Source organism: Crocuta crocuta, unplaced genomic scaffold (assembly GCF_008692635.1).
Source record: "Crocuta crocuta isolate KB4526 unplaced genomic scaffold, BGI_CrCroc_1.0 scaffold113, whole genome shotgun sequence".
Classification (NCBI taxonomy): domain Eukaryota; kingdom Metazoa; phylum Chordata; class Mammalia; order Carnivora; family Hyaenidae; genus Crocuta; species Crocuta crocuta.
In genome coordinates, this window is record NW_027530368.1 from 2,826,073 (window position 1) to 2,850,301 (window position 24,229).

A 24,229-nucleotide genomic window follows, 5' to 3' on the forward strand; every position below is an offset into this window, starting at 1 on the left:
CCTTTACTTTGATGTGGTCTTTAAATTTCTTCTCTTCATTGGACTTCTTACAGAAGCCTTTATTTGAAACAGAATGTTTAAATTCAACTGTGGCTTTCTAACACATCATTTTTTTTTCATTCACTACCATGTCAAGTAAGTTATGTTGGACCTGTTATATTATTTTTTTGGTGCAAAAACATAAGGAAAAGATAGTAAGTAGATAGACATGGGGGAGTAATTGTAGTGACTCAGTGTACATATAGGAACTTGTTTTTAGATTTCTCTTAATTTTGTTAGGGGAAAATTACATTTTAGGCAGTTAATGTGTCTCAGTGATCACTTGCATACAAAGAAAATACAAATACACATTTAATATCCTGCTCCTTTGCAAAATTTAAAACTTATTCTATTGCCAGAAAATAGTTTTCATTTTCTGGACTCATGTGCTTAGTGTTTTTTGAATATTCAACATATACTACTGAATATTTTTCATCTTGTTAACATTTAAGAAACTTAGCACTTTGTAACACTTTATTGAAGAAGATGGAAGAGGGGAAAAGCAATTTATTGCTTACATAGCACTAAAATTATTTTCAGTCAAATTGAATGGATTTTAATTATTATAGGAATTGGAACTTTGTATCATCTGTCTAGTCATAACTAGAAAGAGTTATGGTACTTAAAAAATCAATTTTTTTATTTTCAACATCTGTTGAAAATTTTTTCTACATTTTAAAGCTGAGTTTACGTTGTTTCACGTGTTGAAACAATACATGTATAGATTTTAATGCTGGAATGGTCTTTAGCAATTCAAAATCTTTGTTTTCAGCAAACAAACTAAAATTATACAAGGTTGTACAACTTACTAGTAGCAATTAGAACTGCAAGTTTCATCTCATGATTCTTTGTCCAGTGTTTTTTCTTCTTAGCTCACACTGCATTGCTGTTTTGTCACAGCCATTACCTTAATTTTAACTTCCTTGGGAAGAAATCTGTCAGGAGAAAAGTCTTTCTGACAGACAGTTCCAAACTGGGCCTAATTGGATTATTTTTCTTATGGTAGGTATTACGGAGAGAAAGCCTAACAGTATGTTTGAGAAGAATTATATTATACTGGATTGAAATCTTCAATACAGTGTTGTTATAATTGGAAGCATTTGCCCTTTGGGATCTATTAGTAGTGATACCTGGTTGTCGTCTTCCGTGTCATCCTCTTCTCTCTTTCCTCTCCCCTTCTCTCCTTCATCCCCTTGTCCTCCTCCTCCCCTTCTCTTCCCGTCCCCTTCCCCCCTCCTTCCTCTCCTCTCAGACCAGTATAATCATCAGAGTTTGGAAGGGATGAGGAAGTGTATTAATAATGTAATAATATTTGCGTTGGGTAAAGTGACTTGTTTCTGAGATTCTGGAAAGACGGGAATCTCTTCTCCATCTGAGATTCTTGAGACTCTGGCTTTTATTAATAATGCATTCCAGAATTTAAAGGTATTGGCAAAAGGCAAGCCCTACCTAATTTTCTAGAAGGAAGATAATGGATAAATAAAGATTGATATATTAGAATTTTAATTTCGCTGGAAGGGTGAAGCAATAGTATATGTGATTATAGAATAATTTTTGTTCCAGAACAGACCCCAAGATACTATTGATTTTACTTTCACTTACTGCAGTTCTTTGTTGTATCCTTCTGGTTTTGTTGTTGTTGTTGTTGTTGTTATTTTTTCCTCAAGTGCTTTTGATTGGAAATCTTGTAAATGGAATAGAAAAAAGAAGGTATTTCTTTTTGAGTTTGTTTTATATAGTAGAAATGGTAGGGACCCGGAGAATAACGGCTCATTATCTAGTTTGGTGACTGATATACTATGACTGTGCTGTCCAGTAAATACATTTATTATATATTTACCTTTGAGGTGCCAAATGGGTTCTGAGAGAAGTGACTTAAAAGCTTTGTGAGTTGTTCAGCCTGAACACAGAGTGTGTGTAGTTGGTGGATATAGGCCCACTCTTTTCCCCCCTAATTTTATCAGTTGTCTTCTGGAAAAGAAAAATGGTTTGGATGGTAGTTTAGTAAGGTGTTCTGATGTTCTTTATGTAATCTTATTGTTTGTTACAATGAAAGCTTAGCTAAATTAGAATGTTAAATTGGCATCTTTGTCGATACTATAGTTATAGTTAAAACTATTGGTTTGGGTGAAATATTCACTGGACTGTTTTAGTTATAACTGTTTCTGGCTCCTTTTGGATGGGATTGGCTGGTCCTAGGAGAAGGTCTTGCTTATATAGGCCTTATCTTTTCTGGGAGACTAGGTTAAAACATAAAATATTAAGCACATAGGGGAGTACTACCCTGAAAGTAGTGTCTACCCTTGATTATTTTCCTTCCAACTTTACCTTTATTTTGGTACTTTGAAGTCATTTTCACCACCACCTAAAGATGACAATGATAAAGGATGTAAAACTCAAACTAATCTGTGGTAAAAAATTATAGAGAAGAATTGATGCTATTGTCAGAAATAATAAAGATTATCTTGAAATTTAGTTCATTCACGAACCAGCCTATCTTGGAATCGTGCATAAATGATTCTGTGCATAAGTGATCTATTACTGTATTAGACATTAAGCAAAAGCTACCATAATGCCCCATCTTTAGGTAACTGGCATTCATGTTGTATTTTAAAATGACTAAGAAATTCCTGAAACGTGATCAGTATGGCTGATATTATCCTTTTAGATATTAGAATATAATGTTTATAATAGTTTATTTTCTATGAGAGCTCAGGATTAAAGGGTTGACCATACATAGTTGTCTCTCTTTTCTTAGCCCCTGCCAAGGCTAAATAAATTAGCTATAAGGTCTGAAACACAAATGATACCTATGAGGGAGACTCTCCATGATTACTCTATTTAAAAAGCAATCTTTCTTCCCTTCTTTAGCATTTGCTCACCAATTTGGTGCCATTCATTCATTCCTGAGGATCTGAGTTTCCATCTGGAATCATTTCCCTTCAGCTAAAGAACTTCCTTTACCATTTTTTATAGTGTAGGTGTGCTGGTCTTAAATTCCCTTAGTTTTCTTTTATCTGAAATGTTTTTCTTTTACTTTTATTCCTGTATTAGTTTCCTAGGACTGCCGTAACAAAGTACCACAAATTGGTGGTTTGGAATAAATTTATTGTCTCACAGTTCTGGAGGCTAGAAGTCCAAAATCCAAGTGTCATCTAGGCCATGCTAACTCTGATACCAGTAGGGGAGAATCCTCCTTTACCTTTTCTTGCTGATTTGCCAGCACTCTAGGCTGTCCTTAACACTTGCAGTTGTAGTGCTTCAAGCTCTGACTTCCTCATCACCTGATATTGTTGTGTATGTCTTCTGTCTCTGTCTGGTCTTCTTCTTATGAGGACACTAGTGATACTGGCTTAAATGCCCACCTTGATGCTGTATCACTTCATCTTAAATACGTCTGCATTGACCCTATTTTCAAATAAGGTCATATTATGAGATGCCAAGGTTTAGGACTTCAATATATCTTTCAAGAAGGTACAGTTAATCACATAATAATTGCTAAAGGATATTTGTTACATGTAGAATTTGGGCTGATTATTTTTTTCATTTCATTTCATTTCATTTCATTTCATTTCATTTCATTTCATTTCATTTCATTTCATTTTCTTTTCTTTCACTTGCTGACCCCTGTTAGTTTCTGATGAGAGGTAATAGTCATTTGTATTGTTTCTCCACCATATATAACGTAGAAGTTTTTCTTAAGGCGTTCACATTTTTCTCTTGATCTCTGATTTTCATTGTTTTGACTCTGATGTGCATAGGCATGGTTTCTTTGCTTTTGTCTATGTTAGGGTTCACTGAACAACATTCGATATGTTGTTAATCAAATGTGGGATATTTTCATTTAGTCATTTTTTCAAATATTTGTTCCACACTATTCTATTTTTTCCCCTTTTTCAGGACTCTAGTTCTACTTTTCATTATACCCTTTTCAGTATTATTTCCCATGTTCCTCTGGCTCTGGTTTTGGTGTTTGTTAAATTTTTCATTTCTCTCCTTTATTTTCTGATTGGAGAATTTTCATTGATCTGTCTTCAAGTTCACTGACTTTTTCTTTTGTTATCTCTATTGGGCTTGTAAGCCTGTTAAAAGATAAATTATTTCAGACACTGTATTTTTTAGTTCTGGAATTTTCCTTTGGCTCTTTTACATAGTAAGAAAAAAATACAGAAGGGTCAAATAAAGTCAGAAATGAAAGAGGAGACATTAAACTGACACCACAGTAATACTAAGTATCATAAGAAATCAGTAATTGCAAGTAAATTGGATAACCGAGAAGAAATAAATTTATAAAAACATACAATTTACTATGAGTGAATCAGGAAGAAATAAAAAATTTGAGTAGACCAGTAATAAATAAGGAGATTGAAGCAGTAATCAGAAACCTCTCAACAAAGAAAAGACCAGATGGTTTCACTGGTGAATTCCACCAAACATCTAAAGAAGCATTAACATTAGTCCTTCTTAAATTCTTCCAAAAATGTGAAGAGGAGGGAACACTCCCAAACTCATTTTATGGGGCCAGCATTACCCAGATAAGGCACTAGAATAAAAGGGAACTGTAGGCAAATATAAATATAGATGCAAAAACTATCAACAAAATACTAGCAAACAAATTCATCATCACATTAAGAGGATCATACCATGATCAACCATGATTCATCCCTAGGATGCATTGATAGTTCAAAATATTCAAATCAGTAAGGGTGATACCTCACATGAATGGAATGAAAGGTAAAAATCCTATGATCATCTCTCACAAGATGCAGGAAAAAACAAAATGAAACATCATTTTATCATAAAACTCTCCACAGATTGGCTATAGAAGAAATGTACCTCAGGATAATAAAGGCCACATATGATAAACCCCATAGCTAACATCATACTCGACAGTGAAGGGTTGAAAACTTTCCTGCTAAGATCAAGAAGAAGACAAAGGTGCTCACTCTCAGTGCTCCTATTCAACATAGTACTGGAAATCCTAGCCAGAGAAGTTAGTCAAGAAAAGTAAATAAAAGTCGTCCAAATTAAAAAGCAGTAACATTGTCTCTGTTTACAGGTGATGTGATCTTATATGTAGAAAATCTTTATATATTCCACCATAAATCCGTCAAAACTAAGAAATTCAGCACAGTTGTAGGATACAATATCAACACCCCCAAATCAGTTTCATTTCTATACACTACCATAAACTATCTGTAAAAGAAATAAAGAAAGCAGTTTTATTTACGGTAGGATCATAAAATACTTAGGAATAAATGTAACCAGGGAGATGAAAGAGGTGAAATGTCTGTATACTGAAAATTACAAGACATTGATGAAAGAAATTGAAGAAGACACAAATAAATACACATCCCATGTTTATTGATTGGGGGAATTAGTATTGTTAAAATGGCTTTAGTACCCAAAGTGATCTACAGATTCAGTGCAGTTCCTATCAAAAGCCCAATGACATTTTTCAAAGAAATAGTTAAAAATAAAAATAAAAAAACAGTCCTAAAATTTGTACGGAACTACAAAAGACCTTGAATAGCCAAAGCTGTCCTGAGAAATAACAAAGCTGGAGACATTATTCACAATAGCCCAAACATGGAAACAACCATGTGTCTATCAGTGGATGAACGGATAGAGAAAATGTGATGTATATATACTATAGAATATTGTTCAACCATAAAAAGAAGGAAATCCTGCCTATGGTGACAACATGGAATGACCTTGAGGGCATTATTCTAAGTTAGAAGTCGGATAGGGAAAAACAAGAACTGTGTGATGTCACTTATATGTGAAATGTAAAAGGCCAAATTTATAGAAATAGAGGATAAAATGGTGATTTTCAGGGCCTGGGATGTGGGGGGAGTGGGGAGCTGTTGCTATAAAGGCACAAATTTCCAACTGTAAGATGAGTATGTTCTGGGGATCTAATGTACAGCATGATCACTATAATTAACAAGACTTATTGTATACTTGAACATTGTTAGGAGAGCAGGTCATATGTGTTATTACCACACACAAAAATGATAATTATGTGAGTGGATGGAGATGTTAAGTAACCTATTATGGTAATCATTTTGCAATATACATCCATATCAGAACAGCACATTGTCCACCTTGAACTTACGTAAATTATATATCAATGACATCTCAGGAAAGCTGGAAGAAAAAAAGCACTAGGGAGAGATAACGAATATAACAGGGCTACTTGTGAAGCCACAAGTGAAAGTATAAACAGAGGTAGGCGTGGAATGGAGAAAACAGTTCAGGGCATATTGGTAACTCCAGAGAAGCTGAGACTTTGGAGGTATGAGTTAACAATAGGTGATGGGGTAAGATGAGGGACTTAACATAGTGTGATTTGTTAAATGTTAAGCTGCAAAACAGTTAATTACTTTTCTTCTTCTGCCTCATGTGTGGAATATTTGCACTTAAATTCTTAGGTGGAAGATTAGAAGATTCTTTTCTAGAGACATTCATAAAAGACTGCCATGAAGTGCCATTTGGATTTCACCAGTAAAGAGATTATCTCCCTCCTAGAACTCCCTAAAGTGAAGCCTGCTGGTTGACAAGTCTTTTCATGCTCATGGACCTTTCTGTAAACTCCTGAGTGACTTATTGTTAAATATAAATGGCCACCCAAGGATTAACAGACATTTCAGGGAAAAATACCAGCTGGAAAGAGAGAGACCCAAATCTACCAATATGAGAAAACAAGTAACAACAATAAAAATTATCAGACGGACACATAATGCAGATATCTGCAGATAATGCAGATAATGCAGAAACAGAAAAATATGCCAAAAAATTAATTAGTATTCTCAAAAATTAAATGTTTTTAAATATAAAAGTGTTGCAGAGATCATCAGGAGGTTTTATAGGAGAATTCACTATCCATTAGGGATTCCAGACAAAGGAAGAAAATGATCAGAGCAGTAATAATGTGAAAATTTCCTTTATTATGCGAGACTCAAATATCTAGGCTCATGGATGTATACTTACCTAGCATAATGAACAGGTGACACAAAGACTGACACCGAGGTATGCCATTGTGAAATTACAACAGATAGGGTAAAGACGTTTGAAAAGCTTCTGGGGGGAAAATGTAATGTTGTATACAAGAGAATGAAGATCAAAATGACATTGTCTTTCTTGTTAGCAATAATGGGTACTAGAAGACAATGGAATGATGCCTTCAATAATCTGAGGAACCTTGAATTCTATACTCAGATAAATGTTTTATCCATTTATGTAAAGTAAGATTAGTGATGTTTTGATTGCAAGGACTTGGGAAATTTAACTCTCATATTTCATTTCTTAGGAATTACTTGAAAGTGTGGTCCAACAAAATGTGGGACTAAATTAATTAAAAGGTAGATACAGAGTTTATGAAATTATGTCTCTAACCCCAGTGCGACATGAAAGTAATCCCCTCTAGAATGACATTTATGAAGCAGGGCCTATAGAACAATCAGCTCAGATTCCTTAAACCTGTAGGAAAAATAGGGTCTGGATAGGGTGCCTATTATGATTAGATTTTTGAAGAAATAAAGATTATCATAGTTAGAATATTAGAGAATTTGAAACTCAAGGAAAAACAAAAGCTATAATCAAAACAAAGTATAATCAAATATATATAGTCATCACATAGATACATGGCTCAGTAGTGAGACAGGATGCTTCCATGACATAATTATTAACATTGATTATTGCTTTAACTTTAAATACTATGCTGGGAAGGTAATTGAAGAAGCAGAAAGGTAAAAAGATAAGGAGTCTAGAATTTTTTAAATTAATTTATTTTGAGAGAGCAAGTGAGTGAGTGAGCTTGCGAGAAGGGGAAGGGCAGAGAGAGAGACAGAGACAGAGACAGAGACAGAGACAGAGGAGAGAATCCCAAGCAGGCTCCATGCTCTCAGCTCAGAGCCCGAGGTGGGGCATGAACTCACAGACTGTGAGATCACGATCTGAGCTGAAACCAAGAATTGGATGCTTAACCAATTGAGCCACCCAGGCACCCTTAAGTGAGCTAAGTTTTTACTATAAAGTATAAGGGTATTATTTAGCAATGTGGATGTAAAAATGTTAACAGGACAGAATTGGGGGGTAAGAAAAAGCATAAGGAGGTTCTACTGATTCTTGTAAAATAATTTTAGTATAATCAGATTTTTTAAAAACCATGAGCTAGACATTTAAAGTGAGATAAATTAGTTGGGAAAAAATGAAGTTTTTTGTTTTTTAATTGAGTTGGTGTAAAATAACCATTTGAGTGAGTGGTTTTCTGTCTCTGTGTAACACTCAAGGTAAGTTGTAGAAAGATTAAAGTACTAGAGGAAAATAAATAATGATAAAATTGTGGAATGGATGTTAAGTTTTTTTTTTTTTTTTACATAGCCAAATCTAATTTATTTATTTTCAACGTTTATCTTTTCATCTAGATTTTCTACTTCTAGAAATTCCTTTAATAAAATAATTAACTATATACACAAACTTGCACAGCATTATTAAACAGCAAAATATTGGAAGCAATATAAATCTCTTATAGTAGGGTATATTTAAGTAAATGTTCTTTTATTCATTTATTCATTCATTTATTTATGAAGTTTATTTATTTTTATTTATTTTTAGAGAGAGAGAGAGAGAGAGTGAGCAGGTAAGCGAGGGTAGGGCAGAGAGAGAGGAGAGAATCCCAAGCAGGCTCTGCACTGTCAGCATAGAGCCTGATGTGGGGCTTCAACTTGTGAACCATGAGATTATGACCTGAGCCAAAATCAAGTTGGATGCTTAACCAACTGAGCTACCTAGGTGCCCCTAAATAAATATATCTTTTGAACGTACTACAAAGTAAATATTGTAGTATATGGTTTTTATTTGTAGAGAAATAGATTTGTGATATATTTTTGAGCAAAAAGTAGATTAAAAGAACTTTATTTAGTATGGTTCTTTTCTTTGCCTACCAGTATAAATGCTAATTGCTGAGAAATAGAAAATGAAGATAAGCAAAAAGAGCACTCTTTTACATGCAAAGAAATGTGTGGTTTTCATTCATCAAGATAACTGATATTACTCAGTGGAGATTTTGATATATATTTTTTCCTTTTCTTTTTTTTTTTTTAATGTTTTTTATCTGTATTTGAGAGACAGAGAGAGGCAGTGCGAGCAGGGGAGGGTCAGAGAGAGAGGAGACACAGAATCCAAAGACAGGCTCCAGGCTCTGCGCGGTCAGCACAGAGTCCGATGAGGGGCTCGAACCTATGAACCGAAATCGGACGCTTAACCGACTTAGCCACCCAGGCGCCCCTCTTTTACTTTTTAAAAATTTATTTTATAATTAACTGTAATTAACATATGTTGGTGTATATGTGGCCATGTGTTTGTGTGTTGACAAAGGAGAAAGATAGTGTTTAAAAAGAACAGAGAATTCTAAGTCACAAGAGAATTCTGTAGTTTTACTATTGTGTCATACAAAATGTAATACCTTACATGTAGTCTTATTGTAGTGAATTTTGTTAATGCAAAAACAATCCCCTTGCCAGTGAAATATAAAATATAGGTTTAAATATGAACTGGAGACTTTCAAAGGGCTAAGGATCCCAGCTATAATTTAATTAATTAATTTATTAGAGTGAGAAAGAGACACAGGAGGGGAAGTGGGGGGAGGGGGGAAAGGGAGAATGAGAATCTTAAGCAAGCTCCATTCCCAGCATGGAGCATGATGTGGGGCTTGATCTCACAATCGTGAGATCATGACCTGAGGTAAAATCAAGAGTGGGGTGCTTAACTGACTAAGCCATGCAAGCACTTCAGGATCCGAGTTATAATTTTAAAGGTAATGTAGTGAATACCTCAATTTAAAAACAAAGTTCCCATGGTATCATAATCCTAGGTTTCTCATCTTACTGATGGAAATTTTTGGGGATCTGATTAAGTTACATGCAGAGCTATTTCTTTATCCCTCCTTTATTCATTTATTTATTAAGAGTTTTTAAAAAATGTTTATTTTTAATAGAGAGAGAGAGAGAGAAAGAGAGAAGAACATGAGCGGGGGAGGGGTAGAGAGAGAGGGGACACAGAATCTGACACAGGCTCTAGGCTCTGAGCTATCCGCACAGAGCCCAATGTGGTGCTTGAACCCACGAACCAGGAGATCACAACCTGAGTTGAAGTTGGACACTTAACCAACTGAGGCAACCAGGCACCCCATTTATCCTTCCCTTAAAGTATCATACAAAGTACACATATGTATATACATATATACACCCCTTGGACACTACTATGCAAAAATAACTTTTTAAATATGATGTTTGATATGTTCTTTTTCCTTAATTTTGAATCACTATCTTGTTTTGTTTTCATTTGTTTCTTTGAATTGAATATTGGAGCTGGTTGTCAAAGCATGCTAAATGCCAGAGCTAGTGCTGGTAAACGTGAAGAAACTCTGTTTTTATGTTGCAGCTCTTTTGTACTTTTCATGTGTGGTGAGATTCAGAGAGGTAACTTTAGATTTTTTTATATTTTGGTCTTGACAGTGATTTTCATGGTTATCATTTGGGTTTCAGACATAAAACGGGGGTCATAGTCCTACTTCACTTTGTTATCGTATGGGATGTTATTTTAGCTTTGGTTTCCTTGAGGAAACCTGGGAGGTTGTATTTGAGTGGTTTAGTCAAGCACATGACCCGTCAGAGTAGGGGTCAGAGGAGTGAGAAGAGAAGTTGGTAGAGTCCATACAATGGTCCAGTTGTAGGCCAGTCTGGTTCTTTAATCCATGGGGCCTTCTGAGAAGCCATGGGACTGACAGCAGTGGGAGAGACAGAATGGGAAATCATTTGTCTTTCAGCTCTTTGGTCAAGGGCTGTCTCCCTTCTGGGTTAAGACTCATGAGCGTTAAGTAATTCTGATGGTGTCCAAAGCCCCAGGGCAGGAAGGAAGCTAGATGTCCGGTGTAAGTGTGAGAGCTGGTTTCAGGGTCCACTATGAGACTCTCCAAGGCTGCCCGCAGCAGGTTGCTGATGCTTTAGCCGGAAGAGGCTGAAGCTGAGAAGATCTGAAGTGGAGCACAGGAGGCGTCTGGTACAGATATTTCAGCCTTAAAATGTAGTACGAATGCAAAATTGAATGGCAGTGTGTAGCAGGATTAGATGCCATTAATGATTATGCATCTAAAGATTGCTGGCTCAGGTGCTTCCATAGTAGAAAGTCAAACAAGGTTCCTATCTCATTTTCAGCAGGTAGACAGGTAGAGCTTAAAATTCTTAATGTTTTTTGTTTGAGTTATCTTTTAATGCAAGCTACTTTACATAATATAATCTTATTTAAACCTTGTGACAACTCTGAGCTGCATTTTACACAGAGAAGGAAAGAACCAAAGTTATAGAATTATTGAGTTTAAGAGCTTAGATTTAAAGACGTGGCTTACTCCCAAGAAACTTTTACACACACACACACACACACACACACACACACACACACANCACTATAATTGAAGTTCATGTAATTATACCAGGTCTCCAGGCCTTAAAGTCTAGACCTCTCTTCTGATTCTAAAGGTTATTTGTATGTATTTTTTTAGTCCACTAGAGGTCAGTATTGGGTTGATAAAGACTGGAGACTGCCTTTTGAGTCACAGAATTTTAACTGAATCTTAACTGCTAGGTACCCTTGGAAGTAGTATTTCACAATAAAACTTCTTAAGATAGGTAGGGTACCTCACAGACACATTATGACAGTTTTAAAAGTGTCAATAGATACATTTTTAGGTTAATAGTCCAGATTAGGTAATTCTTATAGGTGTTCCCTCCCTCTACCCTTCTCTCTCTTTTTTGTTCCCTCTCTTTTAATAGGTAGGAAAACATCCAGATCATCTCTTTTATTGAACCAGATTTTATTCTTACATATATTTTTTTTGTTGCCTATTGCCTTTATATAGTAAACATTTATCTAAATTTACTATGTATATATCACTGTGTCTGGGTTTGGAGGATTCTAAGAATGGTAAAATGTGCTTTCTATCCTCAGAGAGAGAAGAGTTACATAATCAAGTGCTGTACTGGCCTCTTTTATTCATTTATTTATTGTTTTGTTTGTTTGTTTGTTTGTTTTACCTGTCTATGTGGCAGGTTTACTAAGCTTATCTTCTCTTCTTTCAACTTATTATTTCCATGGTTTTTATTATTTGCCACCATCTAGTCAACAAGACCAGAATACTTGGAGTTATCCTTATTTCTTTCACCTCTTCCATGTACTACATTGAAATCAGTAAATTCTATTTCTTCTGCTAGTTATCTGTCTGCTGCCTACCTTAATTCAAGTCCTCGTCATTATTATTTGGACTGTTATAGGGATCTATATCAGTTTTTCTGTTTCTAGTCTTTACCTTCTCCCAGTTGACTACTCCTCTGCTCCTGGAGAATTTGCCTGAATTGGAAAGCTGATCTTCTTCTTCCATGCTTATGAGTGATGAGTTCCATTACAGGCATTACCTACTAGTGAACCTTGAAACTGCTTTGTATGGTTTCTTTATCTCTTGGTAGTTCATTATCACCTAAGCTTTCATACAAAATTACTTCTTCTTTGGGTGAATAATGTTATTTCACATGTGGTGGTCTTTTCTCATGCTCTTTCCCTCTTCTGGCATGCTTATCCTTTTACCTATCTCCCTTTGGAAAATTTATATTTATCTTTTAAAACCACAGTTTGCTACCCTTTCCTCTGTGAAGCCCATTTTAATCCCCTCCATACATATATAACTACTTTCTCCTATGTCCAGTTATTGCACCTGCATATCTGTTATTCTGCTTATTACATTGAATTTCCATCACTTAATTGCCTGTCTCTGCTTCCTGTAATAGTATGACATGAGGTTTGTGAGTCAAGTACTCCATCTTATTCTCCATAGACCCAGGATGTAGCACAGTGCCTGGTACCAATATACATTCAAGACATGTTTGACTGAAAGTAGGGATACAGAGAGGATGCTCTGGGAATTAGCACAATGAGAGGAGGCTTCCTAAAGGAAGACATCTAGTTGGGATTCAGAGGACAGGTTGGATTCAGGCAGGGAGAGGTCATCCAATAGAGAAATGGCATAATATTCCTTGTGTATTAAGTGGTAGAATTTGATCCAAGTGGAAGATTCATGTTGAAGAGTACTAGGTAAGTACATTGGAAAATTAGGTTCAGCTTCCATTATGGTGGAGTCTAAGGGAGGTTGAGATGGAGTTGGGATTTGTACTTTTTGAAATCCCCCCCTTTCTCTCACGCTCAATTTATGTGATGAATGATGTGGGGTGGGTTAAGAGGAGCCTGGCTATAATATACAGAGGAATTCTAATGGGAAGGTGATGAGTTCCATTACAGGCATGTTGGGAGTGAGGTGGAGGAACTCACAAGCAATATAGTCAATGTGCTACTGGAGATGTGCTGCTGGGTCCTGGGAGAGTGGTAAGAGAAGAGGGCTTGAGGGAGAAATCTTGCTTAATTTCTCTATATTAGGAAACCAGAGAAGAACATATATGAGGGAATCTTGAGGAAGAGGTCATTAACATGTAAAAATTGGTCATGAAGAGAATGAACACTTAAGAGAAAGAAAATACCTAAATACTTTCTAATGTCTACTGTCTGCTTGCACCTGCTTCCCTGAACTCCAACATAGGAGGCAGAAATCAGTCAGCTGCTTCTTTGGCTCATGGTTATAAAGGTTGTCTTTGGAGGGACAGAATAAATGGTCCTGCTGAGATAGTTTAGCATGGTAGAAGAGCTCTGAAGGGCTTTTGTTGTTTTTTTCATGGACTTAGGATCACATTTTAATTTTAGCATGTGTTACATGTATTTATATATTTATATCTATATTCACTCTTTCCCACTTCCTTCCAATCCCCTAACATATGGTTTAGATAGATGTTAATTTTCATTTGCATTCATAATGGGGAATATCTTAGTATTTTATTGTTCTACCTGAGATTCATTATTTCCGACTTGGCCACTTCTGCTTAACAGATCTGCTCTGACTGCCCTTTCCCAGACTGAAGCCTTGATAATTTTGACCGAGACTCCAAGTTCTGATAAAAAGCCTTGGAATACAACTTGCAGTGCTTTGATTTCTGGTGGACGGTTTACTGTCTTAATTTGCCTATTTGGCTGAACTGCATTCCTTTGAATTGATGGGAACACCAGACACCACCTAAAAAGAACAAATCATAGAGGATCTAAAATTACTTCCATAGGATAATTCCAGATTTGTATCATTTCAAGTTTAAATGACAGTCCTGAAGTATGGCTCCTCTTGATTGCTTTTGATATGCTGATAGTATTTTATTAATTATGAAGAAACATAAGTGACTTGGGACTGAATGGAATAAGACCATCTTCTGAAAGCTTTTGGGTTTGTGGTACTGAAGGAGAGGATAGGCTTAAAGGACAAAGGATCACTCTAGTCCACGGCTTGCTTTTTTAAATAGAAAAGCTCTAGGAAGTTCTCCCTTCCTTTGTGCCTTCCCAGAGACCTGGATCCCTTTTTGTGTGGTTTGCTTGGAAGTGGAAAAGAACTTACTACTTTTGAGAGGGAAAGAAAGACTATTGTATCTAATTTAGGTGTCAGATGCTTGGAAGACAGGGATATTTTGTGTACATACGGTAAATTAAATGCTTTTGGATACCCTTTCTATCTCAGTTTGTTACTGAAGCCATGTATATTTTATGTAAGACAAACCAAAATATCAGTGAGTATTATGCATAGAAACAAGCTTGTCCATTGATTCAGATCTCTGGAATGTAGATTCTTTTCATTTTCTTGGCAGAAACTAGCCCACATAGTTCAAGATTTTCTCTGTCCTATTAAAATTGCCTCATTTAACCAGTGCCTGGACTAACATCTTATACTTAATATTTATCTTGAAATTTAAAAAAAGTATTTATTTGTTTGTTTATTTATTTAGAAAACAAGTAGGGGAGGGGCAGAGAGAGAAAGAGGAGGACAGAGGATCTGAAGTGGGCTCCATGCTGATAGCAGAGAGCCCAGTATGGGACTCGAACCCATGAACTATGAGTTTATGACTCGAGCTGAAGTCGGGCATTGAACCGACTGAGACACCCCGGCGCCCCTTATCTTGAATTTCTTAGTCTCATTCAGAATATTTGGAGACTCGTATTTTCTCCAGAACTAATTTCTGCCTGTCACTATGGAAAAAAATGTTACATATTGATTAAAAAAATGTATATTTTGAGAAGCCATGCTTCTTAAGCTTTGTATCTTGGGATGACACCAAGTATTACTAAAAAAAAAAAATGGAAGTTTCATTGTGAACTTTTGGAACATGCTGGGTTAAAACAAATTAAAGAAGTTTTCTTAAAAATGATTTCTCTTAGTTTTTATTGTTAATGTGCATTGTGGCTACAAGAAGGCTCCATGACGACAGTTTTTCCCATTTATTTGACAACAGAACCTTTTGTGGGGGAAATACTTTGTCATGCTTTGAGGAGCTGTGGGTAGAGTAGGTTGATTTCTGATCTGAAATTTAGGAGATCACACGTTGAGCTTCTGACTTGCCACTAACCAGCCTTGTGACCTCACACGGATCCTTTGCCTTCTAGCCTCAGTTTCCTAAGTAGTGACAAGGTCACTTATAACTCTAATACTGTATGAGTTAATACTTATGTTGTTGACTCTGCATAGTCACACTTTCCACCCCTTTGTATGTATTGAAACCACACCATCTGAATCTATTTTGTAAACTTGAGGGGATTACATTTCCTTTTTATGAAAGTTCAGAAGAAGAAACCCTTAAAAACTTTGTTTTCCACAGATTAAGGTCATGCAATCCTGAAGGATTAGTTAGTTCAAATTACTCTATTAAGATGTTTCATTCCCCTGATTACATTTTATTGGTCTCTTATAACCACAGAGATTATAACCACTGTTTTTAAGAGTCTGCTAAGCTAAAAAGTTCTTGTCCCTCTTCCCCAAACCACAATGATTCCAGTATGCATTTATCTCGTAGGAGATACATATTGAGTCATTTGCACTAATGTCTTGGCTACTTATGTGAAAAAGGGTAGATTTCACTTTGTGATTATTTACTGGGTATATTTGGAAAGTCTAATGATAATATTGACTGATTATCTTTTTTTTCCTGGGAAAATGAATCAACATGGGTAGTATCAGGGTTAAAAATGTATACATTAAGGGGTGCCTGAGTGGCTCAGTTGGTTATGTGTCCGAATCTTGGTTTTGACTCAGGTCATGCTCACATTTTGTCAGTTCAAGCCCTGCACGGAGCTCTGAACTGCCAGTATGGAGCGTGCTTGGGATTCTCTCCATCTCTTTCTGTCTCTACCCCACTAGCACTTTCTCGCTTTCTCTCTCAAAATAAATAAACTTTAAAAACAATTTTTAAAAAAGTGTATATTAATATGTTTGATTTTATTTATGGGACTAAAGCTATGAATTAAGACACTTTGTTATATTTTCTTTAAGATACCAGTTTGCTCAATATTAGGTGTTCTTTGAATGCTTAATCAAACTTTGTTTCTTTTCTTTCTTTCTCTCTCTCTTTCTCTTTCTTTCTTTCTTTCTTTCTTTCTTTCTTTCTTTCTTTCTTTCTTTCTTCCTTCCTTCCTTACTTCCTTTGTAATGTGGTATATGTGTTTCTATCCTAGGCTCAGCAACAGAGAAACCTGGATAACATCATCTTGCAACAACCCAGGATAGGTAGCAAGAGAAAATCGAAGAAAGACACATACACAGTTTTTGATACAGAGATAGAAAGCACTAGCCCCAAGTCTGAACAGGACTCAGGAATTCTGGATGTTGAAGATGAGGAAGATGATGAAGAGGTAACTGACATTTTAACTGGGGAAAGGAGACTAATTTCAGGTTTAAATGTAGTATATTTGAGATGTGATGAAGAATTTATCTATCTAACATAGCCTGTGTGACCTTCTGGATGTTAAATATTATTTTAAATACAAATGAGCCTCAATTTAAGGAAACTGAAGATGCATCATGATATCTTAGAATTTAAATGTGGAGATTTTGAATACAATCATCCACTTTTATTTTTTTTAAGTTTCAAGGTTTTTGATTGTATACTGACTGGGTACTGCATTAAGGAAAGAGTAGAGTTTACCTGACCTAGAGAAAGGTCTAGTTTCCACTGAAATGGAAACATAGCTACTTGAGATGAANAAAGCTATTATGTTAAACAGTGTGCTGCACATAAAGGGATCTTAGACTGAAAATATTAAGAGGCTTGACGAAGTTGACAATACGTTTCTGGAGGAAATAAATATGAGTGCTTATAGAGAATTTGGGAATTTTGTGACATATCCTTAACGTCTAAAATTAGTTCTGTGTCACTTTCAGGTAAAGAATAAGATTAAGTGGCTTAATTAGTGCATATATTTATGTCCTGATTTGTTGTTAGAAGTATATTTAATAGTTTTTAAAAATAAAACCACTGTGACACTTGAGATTTCTTTTTAAAATGTTTTTCTAAGTACTTCCTATTTGCATAAATTGGATCAGTTTCTTTATGAATGTAGTGGTTAGGAGCATGGACTTTGGAGTCATACAGATTTTATTCAGATCCTGGCTTTGCCATTTTATTTTATTTTTAAAAATTCTCATTAATACTCTTATTTACTTTTTAAATGTCCATTGACATGTGTGAGGAACCATTATGCCTGTACTCTGTCACCTGCTTGCCTTCAAACGCTTGTCTGCTTCTCATTGTTTCATTTCTCCTAATGAAATTGGATTCACTGTCTTCCCCATCCTTGTTCTTTGTTCTGTTCTCCTGTCCCTCTTCTTTATTCTCCTCTCCTTCCAAAAACTATACCCCCATGCTTTGTCACTTCTAACTTTTTAATCTTAGATACTTGTTTAACCTGTTGGAATTTTAGTCTTCATCTATCAAGTAAAGACAGTAGTCTCTACCCCATAGGATCGCACAAGTGTCTGCTCCATAAAAGGTGGTTAGCAAATGTTAGTTCCTGTCCTGTTGTTACTCTTCCTTCCTTCCTTCCTTCCTTCCTTCCTTCCTTCCTTCCTTCCTTCCTTCCTTCCTTCCTTTCTTTCTTTCTTTCTTTCTTTCTTTCTTTCTTTCTTTCTTTCTTTCTTTCTTTCTTTCTTTCTTTGCCAACTTCTGTTATGTATCACTACCATCATACTCTTCATCAGGATATGTTTATTACATAAATGAGGGACATTAATGGTTAACAATGTGTCAAAGTTTCATCAAAATCCCTATTGTACTTGGATAAAGAAATAGAGTGAAGAAAAGAACCAGGCATTTGTTTATACCTATAGAAATAGATAAGGGCAGAGAAGACTTGATCCCCCTGAGTGTTTTCCGGCATTCTCTATTCTTGCCTGGAATGACTGGTATGGTAGGATATGGGTCCACCCTGGAGACCAGATTGTCAGGTATTAGGCTCATCACTGATGACAACTTAAAGTAGTACTACAATCAAGCATCAGAATCAAGAAAGACCAATTAACGCCTTTTATTTACATTTTAGGTGTCTGTTAAGGAAATTAAATTCTATCTGGCACTATACCTAAGGAAATAGAAGTTAGACATAGTCTATGCCTCTGGATAATACACGCCTCAGAGAGATGACTGGATGATAAAATGCAAGAATGAAATACATGCATAGTTCTCACATATAGTGAGAACCTTATGGATATAAGTCATTCTTTATCATGAACTCACTGAGGACCTGGGGCAAATCCTTTTTGATTTTTGTGCTGTATTTCTTTGTTTTGCCTTCTGAGGTCCAGAGAAGATAAAGTAAGTGGGACTAGTGAAATGTGTTGAGGGGTCCTCATAAATGAAGTATTATAAGAATGTATTTGGAAGTTAACGTTTTAGGATTGTCATATATCCCAAATCAAACAGAATCCTGTTGGAGTTTTGCTGATTGAGCTCTTACAACAAGAATTCAACACTTCACTGTCATCTAATGGCATCCTATCTTAAAAAAAATCCTACCTTCTATTTATTTACTTCTCAGTTTGAGTCTTCTTCAAGTGCACATTCTTAATCTCAAACCTCATGTAGAGAATTATTTATTTAGATGTCTCCAAACTGGTTTCTTGGCATAGTTCTTGCATGGTGTGAATAAATTCTTCAGATAAGGTCTTTCGTGACCCACTGTGACGTTCTGACCTTCATTCTTGTCATTCTTCAACAGACCTCATTGAGAGCAGCATAAATAGTTTTTGAAATATTTTGACTTCTAAACTGTGGATACAATCCTGTAGGGCAGTGATTCTTAATCTATCTGGGGTCATATATTCCTTTGAGAGATTAGTAAAAAAAAAAATATGGAGCATTTTCCCAGTGAAATATGCATATATTCACTCATGAAAGGTTCTGCATGAAATTTCAGGGGATACGTGAAACTCATGTTGCCCTTCAGGACCCCTGTATAGAACCTGTGTTGTAGGTTAAGTGTTTCTTAAATTTTAATGTGCGTAGCAATCACTTTGAGTCATATTAAAATGTAGATTCAGATTCTGCAGGTTGGGGGTGAAATCTGAGAATCTGCATTTTTCACAAGCTCACAGGTGAGAATGGTGCTTCTGTTTGCAGAGCACATTTTCAGTTGCAAGGCTATAGAGGATCTTGAGGAAGCATTTTTAGTGCCTAAAGAAAACAAGCCTTTGACTGTTTGGATGTCTTACTGATTTTTCATTAAAATGTCTTAAAATTTTTCCAACAATGAACACAGTACTTAAGAGAGAGTTGTATTTTGCTTTCTAAAATCTGCTGCTTTCAGTAGATTACCAGCATTTTTTTTTGGGTGAAATTTGATGATTCCAATTTAATGTATTTAAGTTTAGGTATTATTCTCTGAAGTGAGGACTTTTTCTCCTTCCTGTACTTTTAACAAAAGTGTGTTTAGAACATTCTTTGAGTCAAATGACATTTGTAGGCTATTAACTATGTCTTTAGTGTGATGATACTTAATGGAAGATCACAGAATAAGATCTTCTTATTGGGTTTGGTAAGGAAACCCAAACACCTAGAAAGTGGCTTTGAACTTAGGAAACATTTAATATATTGTTGAACTGAAATAAAGTTTGTGCCAGAAGTAGAAAAACTGAATAGCCTGGGAAATGAAGATGAAGTCACAGTAGTAAATTGTCATATTGGATGAAAAACCAGTTCACCTGGAGAACCAACTGACAAAGTCAGTCTCTCTCTTTTTTTTTAATCAATTTTTTAAACATTCATTTATTTTTGATGGAGAGAGTTTGACCGGGGAGGGGCAGAGAGAGAGGGAGACAGAGAATAAGGCTTCACACTGTCAGCACAGAGCCTGATGTGGGGCTCCAACCCGTGAAGTGTGAGATCATGACCTGAGCTGAAATCCAGTTCGTTGCTTAACCAGCTGAGCCACCCACGCACCCTGACAGAGTCAGTCTCTCTTGATTGCTGAGAGGTTGTGGTAGGAAAAGTATTCCTCTGTTAAATTCTCTGTTTGTATCTAAGCTAATGAAAGAGTCACCTTAATTAAAGTAAGTTTTTTTCAAACTTGTCACATATTAAAGTTGAACTATGTAAACTGTTGCTATTTGACCATTTTGACCGACAACTTAAAAGGATTTTCAGTGGAAGTATGTATGATTTCGGGAATTTGTTCTTAACCTTTGTATTATCCTGTGGAATATGCAGATGTTATTGCTCTTCTATCTAAGTATTTAGGTAAGACTTTAATTTTTTCAAAAGTGTTAATAAGCTTTCAGATTGAGAAAGTTCTTGTGGTGTTAGATTCATCAGGAGTATCATTTCTCAGATATGTGAAGGTAAAATTTAAAGAACACTTTATTTTATTTTTAATGTTTTCTTTATTTCTGAGAGAGATTGACAGCGTGAACAGGGGAGGGGCAGAGAGAGAGGGAGACACAGAATCTGAAGCAGGCTCCAGGCTCTGAGCTGTCAGCACAGAGCCCGATGCCAGGCTTGAACCCACGGACTGTGAGATCATGGCCTGAGCTGAAGTTGGATGCTTAACTGACTGAGCCACCCAGGCACCCCTAAAGAACACTTTAGATGGTGTATGTGAGGAGCGGGACAAGAATGCTTTCTGAGGTTAGAGTTGTGAGGATTGGCTGACATAATGTATCTCATCACAATGTTTGGCACATACAATGCTATCATTATATATTAGTTACAATGATGGCATTGTGATTGTCTTTTTTGCAGGGAATAAAGGTGAAATACAAGTTGATACAGTTTTTGATAATGTATATTTGTGTGGACTGATGGGACATTACCTACTGTAAACAAAACAATCTGCTTGAAATAAAGCAGTATTGAATAAGAAATACTTTGGAGAAGCAGGACCTATGATTTCTTTTTTTGTTTCTGGGTTAGTTCAGAGCGTCTACATTTTTGTTTTAAGTTTATTTATTTTGAGAGAGGGAGAGAGTGCAAGTTAGGGAGGGGCAGAGAGAGAAGGAGAGAGAATCCCAAGCAGGCTCCACAATGAGTGAGGAGCCTGACAGGGGCTTGATCCCATGAACTGTGAGATCATGACCTGAGCTGAAATCAAGAGCCAGATGGATGCTTAACTGGCTTAGGCTCCCTGAAGACTTTCTGCATTTTTCTTTCTTTCCTTTTTTTTTTTTTTTTTGAGAGAGAGAGAGCAAGCCAGAACACGAGCAGGAGAGGGGAAGAGAGAGAGGGAGACACAGAATCTGAAGGAGGCTCCAGGCTCTAAGCTGTCAGCAAAGAGCCTGAAGTGGTGCTTAAACAGACAAACTGCAGGATCATGACCTGAACTGAAGTTGAATGCTTAAACTACTGAGCCACCCAGGAATCCTGAGCTTCTGCATTCTTAGAGCACTTCCCTGGTACCATACTTCGGGCACATCTCATATTCTAGTCTGTATCTCTCTTAGTTAGTTTTGTTCTTAGAGAACAGTAGTCACTATTTTATCCATACAGCTCGTCATAGAGTATGGGTCAAATAAATGTTTGTTGACCAAATCCATGTCAGGTTTTGCTCTCAAGATTTTGGTGTCTCTTGAAATAGGGGGTTAACAGGATGAGATGCTAATTTAAATAAAAGTATCATGTAATACATAAATAATGCTTGCTGAGATGTCTTTATGATTATGGTACAGTACTATTTTGAGGTAACAAGATTATTTGTTTGCAAGGGATGCCATAACAAAATACCATAGATTGCCTGACTAAAACAACAGAGATTTATTTTCTTACAGTTCTGGAGGCTGCAAGTCCCAAAGTCAAGGTGCCCTTAGGGTTGATTTCCCCTTAGGATTCTTTCCTTTGTTTGCAGATAAGTGCCTTCTTGCTGTGTCCTCACATAGCTTTCTCTCTGTGATTGAATGCCCCTGATGTGTCTTCCTCTTCTTATAAGGACACCAGTCCTATTAGAGCCCCCACTCTATGACTTTACTTAACCTTAATTACCTCCTTAAAGGCCCTATTTCCAAATACAGACACATTGGGGGTCAGGGCTTCAACATATGAACTTTGGGGTGGACACAATTCACAGAGTGATTGGGAAGAATGCAAGATTTGTATTTAGAAAGTACAAGTTTTGTCAGCCATGTGTTATTGGATCAAATCTGGTAATTTCTCTGAGCATCTCTTTTTCACCTATAAAATAGTGACAAGAATTAATTAATGCCAAATTGCTTGTGAAAAATTGTGGGTATTATGATATTTGACCCAAATTTCAGATTGTGTATTGCAGTACTTTCTGTTGACAGGAAGATAACAAAATGAGGATTATTTCTCAGTAAGTTAAATAAAGGATACCACTAGAACTTTGGAGTTAAAATCAGAGGCTGCATATTGGTAGCCCATGGGCCAGAAATAGATTGCAAAATGGCTGCTGACTTGCATGGGACTTGAAAGTTTTTAAGTTATTTGCCAACTTTTGAGTAGCTGAATTCACATGATAGTAATAGAGTCACCTTGAGCAGCAAGATTGCCACCAGGGATATGTGTTTTCCACTAAGCTACAATCCCTGTTGTGTCTGCACATTGGATATTGCCATTTATTATCACATTTGTGCTGTTATCGAGGAAATACATTATTACGTATAAGGAGTCCGTATTTACAAATGGCAAACTGGAAGGTATGCTGACGGGGCCACATCTTTGGGAAAAAAATGATGAGAACAGAGTTCTTTGTAAAAATGAGTAATGGTTTTAGATATTTCACATACAAAGTATGTCTGTTAAGAGAATACAATATGAAAAGCTGGCCTGAGTCACTCTTCCCAATATCTACCCACCATGGTAGACTTTTTTTTTTACTTCTATTCTTAATTATAGCTGGTCTATTAAGAATATAAGCAGTCAAATGAAGAGTAAATACCCATACTCAAAATCAAATAGCAATAAAAGCAATTTAGAAAGTCGAATGAGAGCTAAACATGCATTAGATTTTCTGTTTTGGTTTTCTTATTCTTTTATCTTTTAGGTCTGTCTGTTTATAAAGATATATTATGGTTTGCATTGATTTAAGAACTTTAAAATCTTTTCATTGTACTGATAGTATAAAGTCTTGTCATTTTCAAATTATTTACCTCAATTATAAACATCTACCTGCCTTTTCAGGTCTTCTAGAATTTTCCTTTCTATGCTCATTGCTTACTCAGTCACTCCCTTCACTCTGTACTAAGTTGCTCATAACCTAATTAGGGAATATACTCCTTTTTCCCTCATCTTTGTCTCAAATACCAAATTCTACTTTTCCTTTAGGATTAGCTCAGTGTGACCTCTTCTGAACACCCATCATCCATCCATCCGTTTGTCTGTCTGTCTATCCATCCATCCATCCATCCATCCATCCATCCTTTCTTTCTTTATTATTATTTTTAAATGTTTATATATTTTTGAGAGAGAGAGAGTGAGTGAGAGCCGGTATGTGCAAGTGGGGAGGGGCAGAGAGAGATGATCTGAAACAGGCTCTGCCCTGAAAGCAAAGAGCCTGATGTAGGGCTCAAACTGATAAGTTGAGAGATCATGACCTGAGGGGAAGTCAATGCTTAACCCACTGAGCCACCCAGGTGTCCCAACATTCTTTATTTTAAATTGAGGTATAATTGATATATAAAAATTAAATTAATTTCAGGAGTACAGCATAATGATGCAATATTTGTATGTATTGCAAAATGATCACCTGAATAGTCCAGTTAACATCCATCAGAAAA

At 36.0% G+C, this 24,229-nt stretch overlaps 1 protein-coding gene across 2 annotated transcripts in view; it reads left to right on the top strand.

Annotated features, from left to right (window-relative positions):
- Nucleotides 1–24,229, top strand: part of EXOC6B (exocyst complex component 6B) — a 594,589-nt gene that overhangs the window by 227,231 nt on the left and 343,129 nt on the right. For both annotated transcript variants that reach the window (XM_077766295.1, XM_077766296.1), the window contains exon 7: nucleotides 16,687–16,863. In XM_077766295.1, coding sequence (XP_077622421.1) covers nucleotides 16,687–16,863 — 177 coding nt within the window. The remainder of the gene's footprint in view (nucleotides 1–16,686; nucleotides 16,864–24,229) is intronic.